This window comes from Ciconia boyciana, chromosome 2, assembly GCF_034638445.1.
Source record: "Ciconia boyciana chromosome 2, ASM3463844v1, whole genome shotgun sequence".
NCBI classification, from domain to species: domain Eukaryota; kingdom Metazoa; phylum Chordata; class Aves; order Ciconiiformes; family Ciconiidae; genus Ciconia; species Ciconia boyciana.
The window spans coordinates 114,866,039-114,879,061 of record NC_132935.1 but is presented as its reverse complement, the minus strand read 5'-3'; the positions used below and the strand labels follow the sequence as shown (position 1 = coordinate 114,879,061).

At 39.7% G+C, this 13,023-nt stretch overlaps 1 protein-coding gene across 1 annotated transcript in view; it reads right to left on the bottom strand.

The window, feature by feature from the left end:
• Positions 1–5,165: 5,165 nt before the first annotated feature.
• The window catches only part of BMPER (BMP binding endothelial regulator), a 145,704-nt gene continuing 137,846 nt past the window's right edge, over positions 5,166–13,023 (bottom strand). The window contains exons 14-15 of the mRNA XM_072851412.1: positions 11,551–11,681; positions 5,166–5,347 (exon numbers count right to left, since the gene is read on the bottom strand). Of these exons, the coding sequence (XP_072707513.1) occupies positions 5,166–5,347; positions 11,551–11,681 (313 nt within the window). The remainder of the gene's footprint in view (positions 5,348–11,550; positions 11,682–13,023) is intronic.

The following is a 13,023-nucleotide window of genomic DNA, read 5'->3' as shown; positions in this document are numbered from 1 at the left end:
CACCCTCTGAGTCGTAAGTAGAACTTGCAATTTTATCTCAAAGCCAGGAACAAGACTAGTTATAAAAGTGCATTTGTAGCCTTTGTTCTGACAGTTGTAGACTGGGAAATGATGTGTGTTCACTAAAATACGTATCCTGGAGGAAAACAAAACAGGTTTGTTGTGCTAGTGGAAGCATGAGAACCAAGTTCTGCAGAAGTTTGCCTCATCTCAGCCCAGGAAATAAGATCCCTTTCCTTAACTTTGGTGACTTCTTCTGCTGTGATTTAAGGGTTCTGAGAAAAGTAGGAATAGAAGCTCATACCTTATTTTAATTATGGATTTCTATACCTACCAGTATACACCTGTTCTATTCAGAGCTCAATGTACAATTCCGCTGTGGTTGGTTTGGGATTTTTGGGTGGTTGGTGGGGGTATTTTTGCTCAGGGAGCATAGATGTACTTTGCCTTTGTCAGAGAACACTTTCAGTTTAGTTCTTACCATTTAGAGGGAAAATATCCACATAGAAAAAAAATCCTGTTACCGCTTTCTGCTTTCTCATTTGCCTCTTACCCTTATTCTGACATCCTGCCTCTTTGTTTCCTCACATTATTGTACCATCTTCATTCAAACACAATGACATGGCCATCTGAGGGATCAAGAGCTACCTCGTGTTCATAGGAGAACCTTATTTTGTTGTTATAGACTCTGTTTGGTGTTCAGGTGTCATGGTGATTATTGCACTAGAAATATTAATCTGTGCAACAACCTTTACACAGAGAGAGAAGGAATTCTGTAACAGCAGCACAGTTAGGCTTTTGTCCCAAAAAATTTGCAGTCATAGACTAGAAACGTTTCTGTAAGGAAGCAGAAACATCTCTCTCACCACAGGGCTTTCTAAAATGGTAAAATCAGGGATGGCAGCACAAGCATTTGATCACTGTTATATAACATAAAGTTCCTGTTTGTCAAATAGTGAGACCTTGGTATAATGCCTCCTTAGTTGGGACTGCTCCTGAAATACCTGAAATATCTCACCACTTCAGTGCTAAATGCCGTTGACTGCCTCTCTTTCCAGCCTGTTCAGCTGCAAATGCATGGGCTGTTATTCTCATATCTGTTAGCTCTGATATAACCTTGTCCACTTTTGATGAAGGCAAAAAAAAAAATACCCCTGTACAGTCACTCAGGATCAGTCCAGCTATTGCAAATGTCAGGTTTTGTCAGTAGGAAACCAAGCAGTGTCAAACTGTATTTGAATCCTGTGTTCAAAAAAAGAAGAAAAGCCTCTAATGAGAACTTACTTCTTGTAGGTTATCTACTGGAAACTACTTATGTGATGCAAGGATGGGGTCACATTTGGGTAGGATATAAAGAATCTTTTCATTTTTTGCTCCAAGTGCATACCTTACTCTATAGAAGAAAGGTGTTCTTGGAAGATGTGGGAGTACCTACAGAGTCCTGGGCTACAAATCAAATTGCTCTGCTTGGCTATGGCTTGTCTCCATGGTTTATAAAACTCAATATATGTGACAAAAATAGACTCAATTGAAAGTAAATGAGGAGGAAGTAAATGTATTTGACCTCCACGTATGCCAACTAAGAGCTGGCTTTGAAGCGATGATGATATGGAAGGTATGGGACAACCTGATGCAGAGCAGACCCGAGCAGATTGGTAAAATACCAGCTGACATTCCCTTGGTGATGTATGGCATTTTAGAACATTTTCTATCAGTAAACTTAAAAAAGGTACATAACCCAGAGCCTTATTTCCCCAGTGAAGCTAAATGACAGTTAATTCCCCCAGAATGTTAAATGACTTGCCAGGGAACACATAGCAGGTTAATGGCGAAGCTATTGATCCAAGTCTTTCCTTGATTCCATCCATTGGATTACAGAGCTGTTTCTTTGACTTTCCTTTTGGATCATTCTTTGGTTGGAACCTCTGCTCCTTCAAATATATTTCACCTTACAAATTGGCACAAAGTTATATGCACAGATTGACATAAGCATAATCAAGACCAAAACTTATACAACCATCAGTTTTGCATGGTGAATATACCATATGGATTATCAACCTTATGCTATTATTAAAAACACATTTTTGCATAACTAAACACATTTAGCATACTAAAACTGGATTATCAGTGAATTTTGTCAAAAATAAATCCTCAGCAATACACAGGAAGTTTCCAGCTCTAGCATCCTAGGGGTAATATTTCATGAGCCCTAGTATCCTAGGGGTAATATTTCATGAACCAAGACAGCAGAATTAGAAAGAATGCTGCACTAAGGAGGAAGATGGGCTGCAACCCAAACTCTATGATGCCAGTGGTAATGCTGTTATTGATGTTATTGGGCTAGACTTTCAACTTTTGAAAAGCCTGGAAGGAGAGAGGCAAACAGGAGAGCAGACTGAGACAGCCCAAGCTGGGACTGATCTGTTCTGAATAGCTCAGTTGGGAACAGGGTAACTACAGGTATGGATATAAAACCTGTGCCAGGTTGAAACTTGGGGGCAATTTCTAGAAAAGCAGAACTCCTTTACCTTAGACTGTACATGTGAACTGAGCAGATGATAGCCCTTACTGTTGCCTTGAAAACTGTGGAGTTTGGAGGAAAAAGCTCTACAGCACCATAAGGGCACAATCAGACAGCTTAGAGGTAAAACCACATTCCTCTCTTCTTCAGTATACATCACAAAAGCAAAAAGCAGGGGGCTACCCTTAATTAGGCAGATGTGAAAAAGCTAAACCAAGGAATGAGTCCTCATTTTGAGATGACCTGTAGGTCAGGTTTCAAACTGAACCGTTTTAAGATTTAAAAATAGAGTTCATCCTACAGATAGACTGAGTCACCTCTTCACCTGGCGTCAATTAAGCATTGCTTGAATACGATCAGTGGACTTGAGAGAGCTGGAGGGCTCTCCCTTCACCTTTCACTCACCTTCATCAGTCAGGAGAAGAAAAGGGAAGGACAGTTCTATACGCCATTCATGTATGCAATTCACTTTGTGTGTATTTTTATTTTGGAAACACTGAGCAGTAAGTCATGAAAATCTATCAGTAATTAAAATCTATCCTAAACAAGAGCTGTGCAAATAACCCTTTTAATGGCTTAGACCCCATATCTCAGCATTGAAAGCTCACAGGCTGAAATATTCTTTGGTCTAACTGATGCTTTAAATTATTTTAATGACTGCCATTTTATGTTTTAACTCCTTGGACCAATTGTAATTGTTCTAAATTTCAGCTTTGCCATTCAATTATCACATGAGCCACATAAAACTCTTCTAGTTTCCTGCTCTGATGGGATCTGCACATTTGCAATTCTGCTTCCCAGTGCACTTGTGTATGTGGCTTCAAAACCCTCTCTGCCAGTAAAACTGAATTATTTGATTGTTCTGAGAAAACGAACACAAAGGGGACATAAAAAGATCAAGCTGAGTTTATTTAAGATTTGGATAAACGTTCATGGAATGCTCCTGGCATTATTTGCCCAGCTCTTTTTAACACTGTGGTGGTGCAGCATTTTGGATAGTTTGGTGCCTAAGCTAACCAGGCTTACTCAGCATCTTCCTCCAGGATGGGATCGCAGACAGGTTGTATAACCCAAATGTGTGGCACCCACTCACTCACTGTAAACTCAGACCCTGCAAAACTTCCTGGAGGGTGAAGAATTAAAGGATAAAATAATTCAAAGCATTACAATGTGCAATTTCAATGCAAGGCATAATGGAAGTAGCTGTGTGGAAGGATATTACTTCATTATAAACCTAAATCAGACGCCCAAAGATTTCTGTCATCTCCAGAGACCGTTCCATCAGGTTCTAGAAGAGGTTTTCCAGTGGAAGAAAAATAGCCCCCTCTCCCTTCAGGCTTGAGAAAGTTGTATGGCTTTTTTAACAGTTTCTAATGAAATCCCATATTATTGCTTCTCCCCTGGGAGACTTCAAAAGTCATGCAAACTTCACAGAGCCCACATGTTCGTAAACCTCAAGCAAAAGACCAGTAAGGAAATAAATTCCAGTTCTCCAATTAGCATTTGACGTTCTCTACTGTTTTTTTGGTGGGATGAATTTGTCTTTCTTCTAAACCATGCTGATAAATTAAATGAGTTACTAAACCCGGCATTATTTCATGTTTGAAGGCACACTGAAATCAAACACTCCAATTCACAGTGGGTTTTGCTTTCTGCATAATATTTGGGGGAAATATGAAACAAACCCAGCAGTTTCAAACATGTTAAAGGGGCTAATATGTACATGAATATTTTCTTCAAGCTCCTTATTGTGTATTCACAGCTACTGCCAAACACAACAACAGAGACGGGGCATTAGGATATGAAATGGGAAGTGGTCAAATTTTCAAAGCGAGCTGCTGGGTGCTGAACACTTTTGAAAATCTGGCCCCTGACTCTTTGGTGCTGTTCCAGAAAGAAATATCTCTATGCTGGCAGTTGGCCAACGAGCTTTGGAAATCCTTTTGCACAGTTATTTCAGTAAAGCATAAAAGCCGATCCCCAGCTTTCTCTGCCTGATTAAGCACTGTCACCAATCACTATGCAGCTCTAAGGTACGCATGAAATATTCCTAGATAAATCCTCCAACTCCAGAGAAATGTGTTTCCTGTACAACTGTAAATCCAGGTTCTGTGTTGAAACTAATCCAGTCTGGCAGTGCTATGGCCCTAGAAAAGTTTCCTTGGAAACGACAAACTTATGCAATGGCAAAGTCATCCAATCTTTTCATGCCACTATATTATATTAAAAACACCTGGTTTATTTATACAATGACTTACAGATCAGGGTCCTAGAAATAATAATACATAAACTTTTATAGCAAAAAATATACATATAATAATTCATCCTTCTATGATATATAGAAATGATGTATATTTGTGTGTGTGGACATATATATAAATATATGGGTTGTACTTACATTTAGGGCACTTGTGTATAGATATGTGTATCTACATACACACAGTATACATTTATATATCTTTCTAGGTGCCATGTGTGTATACATAAACACACATAAATACACACACAGGAGCATATTTACACTCTGTGAGTAGACAAGTACTTTGCAGAATCTGCACACAAATAGCTGGAGTCCTTCACTGGCTGTGAGCATCAAAGGGGGCAGTGACCACCCTCATTAGTGTCTGCGGAAAGAGAACTAATGTCATCGCTGTGGGCACAGGACTGGCTTGATGCATCTTCCTTTGTGAAGAACTAAATTTGCCGGACAGTGGCACCCTGCAACACAGGGCTTGTTGCATGGGCCAATCTCGTTCCAGTTGTCACATGTTTTGACACATCCTGGACCACAGGTATCATAAACTGCACCGTGTTTACACTGGGTTGCTGAAAGGCAGTTAAAAGGAACAAAATATGCATATTACACAGAGTCCCACAAGGAAAGTTACATATCTGTTTGCTTGGTTTCTACTGCAAATATCAAAAAGCACATTTTGGTATGATGATCATCTAGAGGAAAAAATTACTTGTAAAGAGATTCCACTATATTAAATACAACACTACTTTACATCACAAATATAAAGGTAGCAAAATTCCTAATCAGAAAGGTATCAAGCTCCTAGCAGTCTTGAACTTTTTGAGAATTTTAACACAGCTGACGGCATATAAAGCTTTGGCAAGGTTTCTATCCATAAGCAGATCTATGCTTTATATTTAAGGCTAAACATTGTTTATTTATTTGTTACAATGCCTTTTATCAAAGATTCCTGAAACATTTAAAAGGACAGACAGTTATTATCAGTCCCGCTCCTACAGAAAGAGAAAGGGGAGTCATTCACCACATCAGACTTTCTATTCCTAAGATTATACTTTCAATATTGCATATTGCAGCAAATCAAAACAATACTGTTAATTCAGCAGCACCATTTCTAAAACAAAAATTTTTTTTAAAAAAATCAATTCTTTCCATGCTTTATGCTATTTTACCAAGGGATCACTGAGAATGAGGATTCTTGTACTTAATGATTCCAGTATCTATTCATTGATTTATGTAGTTGACAGTTCAATGCATTTGCAACATAAGAGACCACTGAGGGCTCAGCTAGAAGCTCTATACCCCCTCCAGATCAATATTTAAACTCTTAACATTTTATATCCTGCATTTTTAGTACAGAGAATAATACATGGTTCAATAGCAAATAAAAGCCTGTTATTCTTTCTAACGGCTGTGCTGATGGCAAAAACAAGTACTGATAAAAGAGTTTATAGATGGTAAGGGACTCTTAAGCATCCAGAATAATCTCTTGGTATTTACAGAGAGGTGGTTGCATTAAGAAGGTTTCTTCCATTTTGAGAGAGATTGAAGGTCCAGATTTTTTAAAGAACAGTCCTGTTATGGACAGAAAAATGCTGTTTTAATGTGAGAATTGGCCTTGGAGTGCCATTACACTACTGTTATTATTCATAAAGAGAAAATAGATGGAAATAAATTGATTAAATATGTATGAATGTATCACAGAGGATGGAAGTCTTAGTGCTAAGGCATCATAAATTTAAGGGGTTCCTATTCACCAGTAACAAAGTGATCTTCAAAACAGCATCAGCTTCTTGCAAGTTTTACTGCTTATGCATTTTATGGAATTTATACATATGTGAAAAGCAGCCCCGAAGAAGAAAATCTGCAAGAATGCGTACAAAGTTCTCAGGGCACAGATATTTAATAAGCAAACAAAAAATTGGAAAAATTGGATAGTACAGCAGAAAATGATCCTGGAGTTACAGAGAATCAACAGCTGAATATTAGACAAATATTAGATATTAGGTAGATATTAGGGAAAAAAAGCTTTCTAGCTTTAAGCATGAGAAAGCACCAGACCAAGCTACCTAAAAACTCTGTGAGACATCTTTTATTGAACATCATTTTAGAATAGGTTGGAAAAAACATCTTTCAGCAATGTTCAAGATAGGCTTATTCTGCTTGTGGGCATAGATCTTTTGAGAACTTTTTTCTGGCTTTACATTTCTATCTTGCTGTACATGATAACTTTCATGCACATTGAAGAAGGAACAAACAAAAGGAATAACTAAAATGAAATTTAAATGGAACAGGAAATTTAGAAGGTGGGAAAAACTTGTAAGCAATATTGAGTGTACAGTAAAATGTTAGATTTACAACAAACTCTGCACTTACGTAGTGTGTTAAGAATAGAGGTTGAATCTCTAGAAGAGGGGAAACAAAAACGTGCGGAGCTCCCAGGAGCTTTGCAAACAATGTATTAACTGTCTAGAAAAGTAGACCAAGAAGTTCAAAGACAGATAGCGATTGTCCACACACAACATAAATTATCCTAAGGGGGCTGTTTACTAGAAGCTTTTGTCCCTCCTCTCTGAAAATGAGTTTCTCTTCAAAGGATCTCTAATTGACCAACCACAAACTGAAACATTAGGCTTCAGTACATGCAGTTTCCCTATAGAAAGGTCTGCGAGCTCCAGTTTTTAGGCTGCAGAGGTTTCATCCCACAAAGCTTTACTGCAGTAATAGCCAGCCTGTTCATTCCACCTGAGCTCTGTTTGGTGCCTCAGCCGGTGGGTTTGAGGAAAGTTGGCCAAGGTCTCCTTTCCACTTCCTCATCTCTGCCCCAGAGCAAATGAGAATGTATTACAGGCTGCCCTTGGCAGCCGTGGCATCTGTAAGTACTCGCCAGCTCTGTTCTACCACACATGGATGTGGTATGTCAAAACACCTCCTTCTCCTTCAGATGATGCCATGTAGAAGATAGGATGACTTTATTTTCTGCTGCAGGCAGTCTATAATGGCATTATTAACTTGCTGTCAAGGGAAAAATCAGAAAAGTACAATGGCTGCTGTTTAAGTTCCCTGGATGGCTTTTATTGTTGAGTGCTTCAGTTGTTAACATGTGGTGTGATTGATCCAGAACATTCCACTTCATCAACAGTTTAAAAAATAAAAATAAAGACAAAGACATTCTGCAGTAGGCTTCCCAGGGACTGCTGAAATGAATCAGTACCATGTAAACATGGAAAACAGAAGTGATGCCTTTGCACCCGTCTTTTAAGGCAAATTCCTCTCTTAAAGAACTGAGCTCTGTTAGTAATAACTTCCTTAGCGCACTAGCAAAAAAAAAAAATCAAAAACCCAACCCCAAAGTACAAAAGTTACTAATAATACTGCATTTTGCAACGTTACCAGTCCCAACAGGATTTTTCCACTCTTCTTCTAGAACGTGTTTGGCATGACAGATGTGAGCTTCCTCAGACCGCTTTCTGAGCTGGCAGGATGATAGCCAGCTCCAGTCCAGAAGCCATATAGTCACATAAATACAGCACTGTGCCTGAGCTAATAAACCCTGCCTAATAAGGCTATACAGTTTTCAGACCAGAGCTGGTTTATTCCAGCCAGTTTGGCAGTTTCACAGGGAAGGCTTGTATCTGTCTGCGCCTGTCTTTAAAGACATGGACATAATTATTTAGGAGGAATTCTTGTTCCCCAACACAAAAGCCAAAATACCTAACATGGAACTGCCGAAGGATTCCCTTGGCGGATGATATCTGGTAAATCTGATTCCACAGAAATTTCTGAGCTAGTATTTGTGCATCAGTGAATCATCCTTCGTCTTCTGTTGGTGTTGCACGTTTTGGGCTTTTGAGGTGTTTTGTAGGACTTGTCACTGAATATCACTTGTAGTGCTTGCAATTCACAACATCTCCTTCTAACATAGTAGAAGGCAATAGATCTGAGCACTGATCTTCTAATGATACAGTTATGTTTATCTTTTCAATTTCAGTTTTTAATGAGTTTCCACTGAAAAGTCAGAATAGCCTTCTGATACATATTCACATGGAATAAAACAATTAAAGGAAAGTAACATGTAACAGGGAAAAAGAGTGACTTTGGCCAGAAAATTCCACAGCAGAGAAGAGGGGACCCAGGAGAGAAGAGTCAAAATCAGATATACACTCCTCCTCCTCTAGTTCAACTGATCACATAGGAAAAAGAGAAAAATTTTCAGTTTTTATGAGGCTGTTGGAGCATGTCAGCACATCAGTGCTACCATGTGCACTTTGCACTTTATTATAGTCCATATCTGCTTTTTCCCATGGCAGGGAGTTATTGCCACCTGCTATCCTTGAGTCTTCTTTTTCTCAGTGCCCTCAGAAATTCAAGGCCTTTCACCACTTCAGTTTACTTAATTGCACTTCATAAACTGCTTGCTTAGCCTTTCTGGGCCTAAAACAAAAAATCTTTTTTCTATCTCCTTTCCTTTTCAAAACTCTTCCTTTCATTTGTATCCTTTCTTTTCCCTCTCGCATGTATCACCTTCTCTTATTTCTTCTTCCCCTCTCGTTGGCTCTCCTGTTTTTTTTTCTCCTTCTTCAAATGTCATACTTCTTCCTGTGCCCATCCTAACAGGTCTACTCCCCACTACTTCCCATGGAGACCCATATTCCTTTCCAAACCCTCTCAGTTCCTGTGTGGATCTCACCAACCCTTTCCTACCCTAACCATTTTCCTTACTCATTAGCTTCTTCTCTTCACCCCTCCAGTTAAATGACAGCTGACATTCCCCTTACTGAACCAGACTCAAAGGACAGCAAACCTTGAGCAGCAGTATTTTGTGGAGGACTTAGAGGAGGATACGCTGCTGCACTGGGGGAGGAGGAAGAGCATGTGGGGAACAGGACATGTAATTCAGCCTCCTGAGCATCCTGTTTGGCTGGCCCTCCAGACAACACAAGCTTTCTAAAGATTATAAAAATGAGCTAAGCGTACAGCAGTCAGGGTAGAGGAACTGGCAACCACACAAGATCTGGTTTTATAACACACAAAAGCATAATTAAAACCTGACTTTACTAATAAGTACACTCCATTTTCATCAGAACACAGCTCTTCCACCAGCTATGAAATGTCAAGCAGGAAATGAAAGTCACAGAATGCTAAAGTTTTATTACAGATATATTGTTTCATACCCAAGAACTTTTATCCGTAATTAGGACACAATAATTGTAACTACAAGTTTTGGAGAGAAAAAAGTAAGTTAAAGATTGAAATCTTGATGCTGGCCACTGGTAACATATAGAGTGCAGTGGATGCACTTTAATGCTTACCATACGATTTACTGTAGAAGATGGTGCTACTGGTTTGACATTGAATGCTTAAGTAAGTGTTTTGAGGGTACTTGACCATATACAGCTTATCTATGTTTTCTGCTTAACAAGATTTCCCCTTTCCCTCTATAAGTCTGCACTGAGATTAAAAAACTTGGGTGGATTTAATAACTTCTTTCATTAGCTTTAATGGAAGTTGTGTGTTTAAATTCCTTCATAATGTTCTCTCAAGGACTGTTTTTGCCTTAGAAACTTTTCTTGTCTTTGGTAAAGTGCCAGAAAAAATTGTGAAAAGAAGCCTCAATTAGTTAAGTCGTGATATGCCAACACTTGTATAAACTCCTTAAGGCAGGGACTGGAGTTTTTATTCTTTTTAGAGCATCTGCCACAGTGAGGTCTTGGTCTGAAGTGCTTTGGTCAAAAAACCCCCAAACATCAGGATACTTGTTTCAGGTTCTGCATGGATCTGCTACCAGATCAATAGACTAAAATTACATATGTTATTAGTGCTGTCTGAGACCACATCCTTGAATAGGGCTTTCACTTAGTGACACCCTGTTTGGATTGTTCTGTTCCTTTGTAAGAAAAAAATAAGAGCCTTTCGGGAACAATCAATCAAATGTAATTTGCTCTGTCACTCACCCATCCCTGCTATCGTGCCTTCAACAGAAAAGGAAATTGAAGTTGAGAGAGTAGACCCTGAGCCACACACAATCACCAAAATGGACCACAGAGTAATAGCTCTTTGACCAGCACTGAGTATCCTTCTCTCATTTTTTTTCCCAACTTCTTTCAATTGCTTTACATAAATCTGAATAAATTTGCAGGCAAACTGATGCCATTATAGAATGTCCTAATTTAATGAGACCATCATCAGGGGAAATATTCACCTGCAGTATTGCATTTTACTTCAAGTGCCCATGACCACAGGCCACCACTTCTCACGGAAACAATTACTCACAATTACTTGCAATTAATGCAGCCCTAATCACATGGGGAATCTGGTCCAAGTACCAAAATTAATGCAGGTTTGCATTTTAATATTCCCATTAAATACATTCTCTCTTCTTCCCTTGTTGAACCTACTGCAATCATATGCATGTTGTCTCTGGAAATACAACTATCTTTTAACAGGAGGTCAAAGGCATTGAAACATTATCTGTAATCAACTGTTTACATATCCTGAAAGAAAAAGGCATGCACTTCTTCCTGGAACTACATAAAATTAAGATAGGCAGCATTAGAGGTGAAAAGTTTTTCAGCGAAATAAACATTTCTAGTATTTGATGGTTGAAAATCTTTCCTGGTAGGGTCTTTCTCCATAACTCAGAAGGCAACTTCCCTGCTGGTGCAATCCCAGTCCTTTCTAGCTGGTTCATTTTTGATCCTCCTCCACCAGTAAAAGGATAGTAGCTTATTAGCCTATGCACTGGCTTACAAAGAAGCAGTCCCAAAACACTTACCTGCACAGTTCTGCTCTGGTACCCACTGGACTTTCAACCCTTCCCTCTGACAGGCTCGGGTGTACGCCAGGAATGACTCGCAGTAGCAGTTTTTATGGACCGGGCACTCACACATGTCTGTCACACAGGACCTGCAGAACAAAGCCCCAGAACAAATAAGCAAGGAAAGCTTTGGCAGATATCTGTCCGAGGTTTGGAGCTGTTTACTTTCCAGTCACATGGAGTTCAATGCCACAGCAATTTGTGCTAAACAGCAAAAAAGTTAAATGCTTCTCTGCTGTCAGATCGCAAGGGCTCATCTCTTTTTTGATGTGCTGCTCTGATGCAGAGAAGTCTCAAGAGCACCAGGGAGAGAACCAGCAGAAACAAGGAGGTGAGAAGAAGACCCAAGTCAGGCAGAGAGGACCAAGACCACAGTGGGAGAAGGCAAACTCAATTTTTGCAATGGTTTTCTGTCAACACAAGATAAAGACTTCTTTCTTATTCCCTGGAAAGTAATAATTTAATGATTTTACCAATAATAATAGCAGAAGTGTTAAGTGGATGACTTCTGCAGGTAATAAGCACATGCCCTTCCATGCAAGGGATGAGAAATGGTGCCTCCTCTCCAGGTTACCTCCAGCCTCTCCCACTTTGAAGACCTCAAAATAGCTATATGCCTGTTTTTTTCAGCAGTATCACTACTAAAAGCCAGACTTTAAGAGACTCCAAAGAAGCAGGGGTGATGCAGCACAACTGAGCAGTTCTCCTGCTAGGAAATCCCCCAGGCACTTGTTAATACCACCATCTTCTTCCATTGCATAAGATGGAATCACCACAAAACATGGCAGGGAGCAAAGCTGCTAACATGGCCCTAAGTGAAACTGGCTACTGCGTATGTCACCACTATATTTCAAGTTAGCTCATCCAGAACACGTGCGCATTTGGCACAGACCTAAAACATAACTGGCAAGAGCCGGCGGATTTGCAGTCAGCAGTTTCTGCATAAGCAAAATGCTTAGACGCTTCTGCAAACACAGCAATGCAAATTCAGAAATGCCAAGTGTCTACTGCTCCGAGTGGAATGATTAGAAAGCCGGGACAAGGTGCAGGGAAGACATACTCGGCCCTCTGCAAATCATGCCCTCAGTTCCTCTGCTTTCCACAGAGGGTGCTTTGTGCATGCACCTTGGGTGTCAATGGGCAAGAGCCCCCTGCTCCATGCATGTTCAGGAACTTCTCCGTTCCTGAGAGGACAAGGCAACTTTTGTGAGAGACACAAATCCTCCAGAAAGACCAAGGGCTGAAGTAAAAAATGAGCTCTCCATGTTAATTGCTCTTGCTGTGGACCAAAAATTCAATTGTCTATAGGAAAAGGATGGATATAGGCTTAATTTTCCAGAAACTTTCCCAGTAGCTGAATAGGTAATAGCTTGGAAAAGGTGCGAGCACCTCAGTCAAAGTAATCAGGAGCCCTAATGCCTATACAATGCT